General features: G+C 55.1%; 1 protein-coding gene across 1 annotated transcript in view; it reads left to right on the plus strand.

Annotated features, from left to right (window-relative positions):
- The window catches only part of TOGARAM2 (TOG array regulator of axonemal microtubules 2), a 55,675-nt gene that overhangs the window by 2,102 nt on the left and 45,622 nt on the right, over window positions 1–7,951 (plus strand). Inside the window, 2 exon segments of the mRNA XM_045287016.1 lie at window positions 3,426–3,707; window positions 7,369–7,583. Coding sequence (XP_045142951.1) covers window positions 3,426–3,707; window positions 7,369–7,583 — 497 coding nt within the window.

Genomic DNA, 7,951 nt, shown 5'->3' on the forward strand with positions numbered 1-7,951 from the left:
GAGGGTCAGAGGGCAGGCCCAGGGGTGATGGTAGCCCAGTTAGAGGGCTGAGGGACTTGGAGGACAGGGGCTAAGGGGCAGGTGCTCAGAGGCACAGCCCCCCCAGGCTGTTCCCTCCTGGTCCTGCTCTCAGAGCGCTCTGAGAGGCCACCCTCCCTCTGCTCTGTCCCCAGACAAACTCTGGCACCTGTGGCCATGCCCTGTGGGAGTGTCCCTCAGGCCAGTGTCAAGTCTTGTGCCACTCTGTGTGGCAGTGTGGACCCTGGCCTGCAGGCCCACAAATAAGGGGAGGATGAGCCAGTTGGTCAGGTCAAGGGCTACTTGGAGTGGCCTCTTGGTGGATTCCCACCAGGCAGCTGCACAGCCAGGGCCCCGGACCACAGGGCAGACCCCGGGGGTCTGGACAGGCATGCATTCGTGCAGGTAGCTGATTGGGCGCTGAAGTCAACCAGCAGATGCTGTCTGTGCTGCTGCCCTGCTGAAAACACTCTCTGGTTTCCAGTAGGTTGCTTTAGATCCGTGCCTCAGCGGGTGGGCTGTATTAAGGGAGTGTAGGAATAGAGAGGCGGGGCTCCCTATTCTACTTCCCAGGTCTACTGCCTTGTGAGGCCCCTCCCTCGCCACAGGAAGGGGAGGCTTTTTGCACTTGGTCTGAGCCTGGGAAGTGGGCCTCTTCAGCTCCGCTTCTGTTGTCAGGCTGGTTTTCACAACAGGAAAACTTCCTGCTTGGGGACTTTCTGCTGTAGCATCCAACACTGGCTTCCCTAGAGGGAGGGGGCACCCCAAAATGCTCTCGGGGTCTGCAGTGATGGTAGGTGGGTGGCTGCCACAGGGGGAGGGGCTACCACAGAGGTGGCATCACGATATCTGGTGTCACTCACCACGCAGTGAGGCAGTTGTCACCACACACACCAGTGTCACCTGCCAGGGCTGGTTTACTGCATGCCTGGTGGTGGGGGAGGGTCTGTCAGCTGGTCCTGCCCATGAGGGGGACACCATGAGTTACTGTGTGTGTGTGTGGGGGGAGGGACACCAACCCCAGGGAATCCACTGGCTTCAGCTGCAAGCCTCTCCTCGGAGCGCCATTTCTGGTGTTTGGACAGATCGTCGATGACTCCGAATCATGGGGTGAAACTTTCAGGCCGGCCCCCCATACTAGAGACCAACTCAGGGCTGAGCTATGTGTGGTTCGGGGTCAGTCCCAGCCCAGTGTCTGTGGGAGACCTTTCTTTGAGATGCTGTGGGTGGGAGAGGGATTCTGAAAGCCGCTCTGTCTGTCTGTCCATGTGCCTCTGTGTCTTCCTGCCCAGCACTTCTTCGGGGTCCAATTCCAAGGCCACCACTTCACGGGCAGGTTCTGGACCATCCTCCCCGTCCTTTAAGGGCACAAAGCACTTTTGTTCGTATCTTGTGATGTTCCTAGTTACAGATATACAAGGGGGTATCCCCCACAAACCAACATTTTGTTTTCAAAGCTATATATTTAAAACAATTTTTTTTAAAACAAAACAATCATCAGTTTCAAAGTACTCTCCATGACACTTAATCCTTTTGTCAAATCTGAAGTTCCATTCTTGGGAATATTTTTTAAACTCATCTGTTTGAATGGCTGACTGCACCTCCCTTGTTTTTGTCTTCACCTCTTCTATGTCATCACATCACTGTCCTTTCATGTCCCTTTTCATCAGTCAGGTAAGTAAGGTGCATGGGGCAGGAGAGGAATGCTGATTGTTTCTAAAAACTGGCACACTGAGATGGCTGTGTTAACAGGGGCATTCTTGTGGTAGCACCACCAGTCCCCCGTCTGCCACAAATCAGGCCTTTTTTTGGGTCACAAACTGTTAGGCAATCTTCTCAGAACCTCTAAATAGAAAGCTCGATTAACCATCTGACCTGATGGAGCAAACTCCAAATGCACTATCCCCGTCATATAAAAACAAAAGAGCATGGTTTTGATCTTTGATTTCACTTGACAAGCTTTTGGGGGATGAAATGACCATGGCATCTTCAACTGGCTTGATTGATGTTTGGTTTCGGGGTCATAAGAGTAGCATCATGTCTTGTCACCTTGGGAAAAGTCTGAGTTGCTTCAGAGCTGTTCTTTCAAAGCACAGCATGTTTCCAGTTGATGCCCCTTTTCCTGGTCAGTCGGAACCCGAGGCACACATTTCACCGTGGCCCTTTTCACTCCCAAATCTTCCATTAAAACTTGCTGGACTGAGCTCCAAGATGGTCCAGATAACTTCCCCGTCTCTTCAATGGTCCGTCGTCAGACTTCAAGCATAACTGCACGACGTTTGTCGGCATTTTCATCTGTTCAGGAAGTTGACAGACATCCAGAATGAGGTTTGTCATCAATTGACATTTCACCTGCTTTGAAATGGGAAACCCATTTGTATACTTGAGTCTTTCCCATAGCGCTGTCCTTGTAAGCTGTGTTATCTGGAGCAGGAAACAAAATTTCACAGTCTCACGCTGTTCTCTTAAAGTGGCCATCACAAAACGTGAGGTTTGAGCGAAACTGCTTTCATGAAAAAATTCACTGTGACCAGAGAGAACCTTCCCAGGTGATGCCACCGGGTGCACTAACTCAGAGAGAGTTGCCCAATGATTGCCTAGCAGGAAAAATGCGTACTACGAAAGCTCTGCCCAGTGGAGATTTTTTCTATTTTTTGGGGGGGAAGGGTACCCCTTCATATCTTATTTCTCTAGTACATTGAAAACCCCGTAGAGACAAAGACTGTGCCTCCCTTTCCTGTGTTTCTCTGCCGCCTGCCCCACATTGGTACATACAAAAAAACCAGTTCCTTTGTATTGTCTTTTAGTCATGGGAGCCCCTGACGGCTCTCACAGCTGATTGTTTTCAGGCCAGCTCTTCCCGCCAAGGCACTTCGGGGTGGACTTGAACCCCCAGTGTTTGGCTGGCACTTGAGTGTGCAAACTGTTCGCCCACCCCGTGGTTCCTGCTTGGCACACAGTAGGTGCTTATGAGTCCTTGGGTTGTCTTGCGTCTGCAGGGGAGCGTGGTGTGCTCTGCAGGAGCAGAGCTTCCCTTTTCCATTTGTGCCTGGCGTGAACCGGGCGGGCGCTCTGTCGTGTTGAACGCATGTGCTGAATTGCCGAGGTCGAGGGATGGTGGTCCCTGGGCAGACCTCTTCATGAGCATGGTGGCACATTGTCTGTTGCCAGAGGATGGCGCATTTGTCCCCCTTTTGTCTGCAAAGCCCCCCCTGGCACAGGCTTGGCGTGTATCAGGTGCTTCCCAGACACTGTTCAGTGAAGACTTGGTGAAGAAGTGGCTTAGACATTGAGTGGCTGGGATTCACTAGGCAAGCGGCTGCCTGCTTCCAGGACAAAGCCTATGTTGGTGCTTGGTGCCACCTAGGCACTGTGCCCCCAGCCACTCCTGCCTCTGTCTCCCTCAGCCTCCCTCCAGTCTGGGCCGGATGCCACGTTGGAGAAGCCCTCACAGCTTCTGAATGGACCTGGAGCCCATGCCAGCCTCAAGCTGGATCCTCCCTTGAAGGGCTGGCAGGCTAGGAATGGCTACCCCAGGAACCTCGGGGCATTGCGTCTGGGGCCCAACCCTCTTGCACCCATCTCCTCGCTGGAGTCGGAGGCCAGCAGTGTGGCTCGGGACACCACCCAGATCAAGGACAAGCTCAAGAAGAGGAGGCTCTCCGAGGGCTTGGCAGCGTCTTCACAAGGTGAGCCCTGCCTGGCTGCGGGGTGTGTGTGTGTGTGTGTGTGATGGTTTGGTAGTCAGTCCGTGACAGGCTGGCCCCGGGGATGCCCACCAAGGACCCCTTCTCCCTACCTCCTTTGAGCTCTATCTCCTGCCTGGGTCTCTGTAGCAGTCCCCAACTCCACCCTTGTAGTCCTTCTAGTACTTTCTCCAAAGGATTCCTCCTCCAACACAAATCTGGCCACTCACTGTACATAAAACCACCTGATAATTTCCCAAGCCACTCAGAGTGGCTCTCCATGGTCTCAGACCTGCAAGACCATCTGCGGTTCTAGTCTCCAGGTCTTGGTAGCTCTGTGATACCCACACACTGGTCTTTGGGTCCCCTGCGCTAGTGGGCCCTCCCTGCCTTGGGCTTTAGGACCTGCTGCGACTCCCACCCCCCCACCCCTCCACTATCCAGCCGGCTCATCCCCCGCTCATCCTTGGGCCTCAGCCCTCCTTCTAAGAGGCCTCCCTGATTCCTTTGCTCGAGTCTCTGTAAGAAGGCCCCATTGTTCTTTTTAAAACGTTGTATTGTGCATGGAATGAAGGCTTAGAGTCACACCCTCCTGTCATTCGCCCCCCCCTCCCCAAGCCTTCTTCTCTGGGTTTGCATTTTCTCTGTCCAGCAGTTGCATTTGTTTTAGATCAGCAGCCTGCACGTGGCTGAGAGCAGGGCAGGCGCTGAATCCGCAGTGCTGGCTGTAGTTGTGCAACACACTGGGGGGTCTCAAGAAACGTCTGTTGCCCCACCGAGGGAAGGGGCTGAAGAGAGGGCACTTTCTGTTGCCCTCTCATCTGGACGGTGGACAAACCAGGCCAACCAGGCACAACAGGGCAACAGAGGTGGGGTCTGACCTCCTCTGACTTCACCAGGGGAAAGGAGGACCAAGGTCAACATCAGGCCAAGGCCCCTTCCTCTGACATTGAGACCAGACATGCCTCCACCCTCCACCTGCCTTATCAATTCGGACACGGGCCGACCTCCATAGCTCGCTCTCCTCCTCAGCCAGGTTCCATACGTCATTGCAATGGCCACGCGGACCTCACAGACCATACTCCTGATGATGGGATTTGTTAGACAGGTTAACAAGCTTACAATTCAGGATCAGAAATCGTCAGGATACAGTTGCTCAGCTCAGTTAGGACAGCATCTTCTCAGTCATGCTGACAGGCACACCCCTTTCTGGTCTGGCCACATAGCCCCTTGGCCTTGGCCCTGTTCCTGCAAGTGTTCCATAGCTCCCTAAGGCTGCCAAGAAATGGCCAAAGGGAACTCCACCCTGGACGCCTCAGCCTCGAGGCCCTTAGCTTTAGCTCTGAGAGCCAGCACGTCTAGTTCCCCCACAAAGTGCCAGGAGTCAGCTCACTCCTGAGCAAGTCCCCCGCTCACAGTCACTCAGCTTTATGGCGAGCTAGTTCTGCGACCCTTCCCCACTGACATCACAGCTTTCTGTCCCTGGATTGAGGTGGTTCAGTGCACCTTGACTGTGTGGGACCACTCCTGGCTCTTCTTCCTTCCTGCTTCTTTGTGGCTCTCTTTATGCCCAGCACGATGGCAGCATCGACCAATCCCCAGGTTAGAACCCCAAGTTCTGGCAATCACAATGAACCCTGTTAGCAATCGCTCACCGCTGGAGCACACCATCCCATCAGCATATCCCTCCACCTTCTCTTACCTGGATCCCTCAGGAAAAAATCCTTGGGAGGGAGTTGTTCAAACCTGATTGCTAGAAGAGCCATACCAAGTACGTCCCTCCACCACCACCGACCAGGTTTAAATCTGAGCCTTGATATCCTCGGGCTCTGAGGCCTGGGGACAGTCAGCAACCCCTTGAAGCCTCAATTCTCCTCTCTGTATAATGAGGATCATAGTACTTCCCTATTACGATGAAGGTTAAGCAAGAAATTGTCCGGGGAATGCTTAGCACCCGGCACATGGGAAGTACCTGATAAATTAATTTCCCTCACTATACTCATAGCAGGAGCACCGGTGGTGTAGGGGTTGTGCATTGGGCTGCGATCTGCATGGTTGGCAGTTTGAAACCTCCCAGAAACCCCATGAGAGAAAGACACTGGCTTTCTACTCCAGTAAATACTTGCATTCTCCGAAACCCACAGGGGGTCTCTATGAGTCGGCACTGACTCGATGGCAGTGAGTTGGTGTGTTTTGGTACTCATATTGCCCTGGGCCCATAGTGAGCTGTCTCTGGCTCAGCTTGATGGGCTCTCAGGTGACAGAAGGAACAAGAAGCCTGGGAGTCTCAGGGTGTCCACCCAGGGGCCTGTGATGGCTGCTGTCAGACCTTTGGTTGTAAATGGTCGCCTACCCCCTCCCCCCACCCCCACACACACTTAGTGGTTTGTCTTTGTTGAGGCTTGCCCTTGGAGCCACGAGGGGATCTCTCTTAAGCTCCCTGTGAGAAGCGCCGCAAAGGAGTCACCCTGCAGAAGGTAGGGGTTGGAGAAGTTTGCTAGAATTTCCAAACGGCATAACTTTTGGGGGTATCAGATCAATAACGCGCTTCTTTAGACCCTTGACGTCTCTCACCAGACCTTTGTCCCCGGCTTTCTTGTATCAAGTTCTAGCAGAGGCCCAGAAGAACAAGTAATCCCACCCACTGTACAGATGGGGAAACTGAGACCTCCAGAAAGGATCCATGACTCCACAGGTCCCCTAGTCAGTGTGTGAAGACAGGATCCCTGACCCCTGAGCAGGGCTTGGGGGCTATGCTGGTTTCTCTGCACAGGTGCCCCGGTGGGGGCCGAGGTGACCATGAGGCTGACCAGTGTCCCCTCCTAACCTCTATCTACCCCACCCCCACCCCTTTGCCCTCCAACAATGCCGCCAGTGGCACTCAGTGTGCAAGGGCCAGCCCTAAGCTGGGTGGGGGGATGGGTGCCGGCACGGAACCAATCCTTGGACTTGATAGATTGCTGTAGCCATTTTCATATAACTGGAACACCAGGGCCTTTGGAAGCTGAAGCACCAGGCACCCAAACTTCCTTTGTTCCCCGCCCTGTCCCCCCAGGCCAAACAGTGTGTGAAAGTCCCTTCTGAGCTCTGAGCCTGCCTGCCCACTCTCCTGCTTGCCCTGCCCTATGCCTTTGCCCCAGGGAAGGGGGCCAGGGTGGAGAGCGCCTGCTCATTGGGTACAGAGCTTACTAACTGAGGAGCTGGATGAATGAGGGTCCTCCTTGCAGACCAGGAGGCCCCGTACCCATGCCACCACTTCCCCACGCCATCAGCTGAGAAGTGGCAGTCGCCTGCTGTCACCTGTCACGCTGCGCTGTACAACCTTGGTCTCCCCCCAGCTCTTTCATTTTGCTGGGAGCACGTGGGGATAGAGGGGAGGGGGTGTCAAAGTGGGGAGGAGAGCCACATGCCTAAGGCTGGCGGGTCTGTGCTCCTCATCTAGAGCTGATGGGGGCTACCCGGCCTTCCCTCACTTGTAAAGAGATGGCTTTGATGGGCATTTTCTCCCACATTTCACAGGAACACAAAAGGCACCGGGCACCATCTGCTTGCTCAGCCTAGTGTGGGTGTGGAGCTGGGGGGAGGGCGGGTCCCTCGGGTCCCTCCCGCCCCTGCCCCCTGTCTTCCTGGGACCAACTTGTTTCCCATCGCCACCCCTGTCTAGCTTCTCTGGATCTGGGGGGAAGCCTCGGCGGAGCTCCCCTGAAGAACGCCATCCCCAGGGGCACCTCGCAGAGGCTGCTGAGGGTGCCCAGGCCGATGCCGCCCATCCAGAGCATCCCCACCACCCCCGAGGGGGGCGGAGCCAGGGAGAAGGGCCTGGAGGCAACACCGGGAAGTGGCCAGCATCCCCGGGAGCGGAGACCGGGTGCCCAGGAGGTGAGGCAGTTCGGATGAGTCTGGTCTGCGGTGACTTAAACCTCTCTGCTCCCCTTCCCCTACTCAAGACCAGAGGGTCCGGTGGAGCCAGAGCTGGGGTGGGGCAGGGTGGGGTTTGGGAAACCCCCTTTGACCTGGGATCACAGAGATGGGAAGCAGCAGGCAGAATGATCTGGAATTCTGCCTGGGATCTGCCTCTGGCTGTACTCTGCAGCCACTCCCCTCCCTCCACCCACTGGGAACAGGGCAAGGGTCCCAGGTATGGAGGGAACTGGGGTTCAGGCTCAACACAGCACTCAGTCACTGAGTGAACTTGAGCAAACCACTCCTCCCCCACCCCCCCACCCCACCCCCATCTTCCCTCACAG

The sequence above is a fragment of the Echinops telfairi genome, unplaced genomic scaffold (assembly GCF_000313985.2).
Source record: "Echinops telfairi isolate 266 unplaced genomic scaffold, ASM31398v2 ScPeMD7_10;HRSCAF=50, whole genome shotgun sequence".
In the NCBI taxonomy this organism is placed as follows: Eukaryota; Metazoa; Chordata; class Mammalia; order Afrosoricida; family Tenrecidae; genus Echinops; species Echinops telfairi.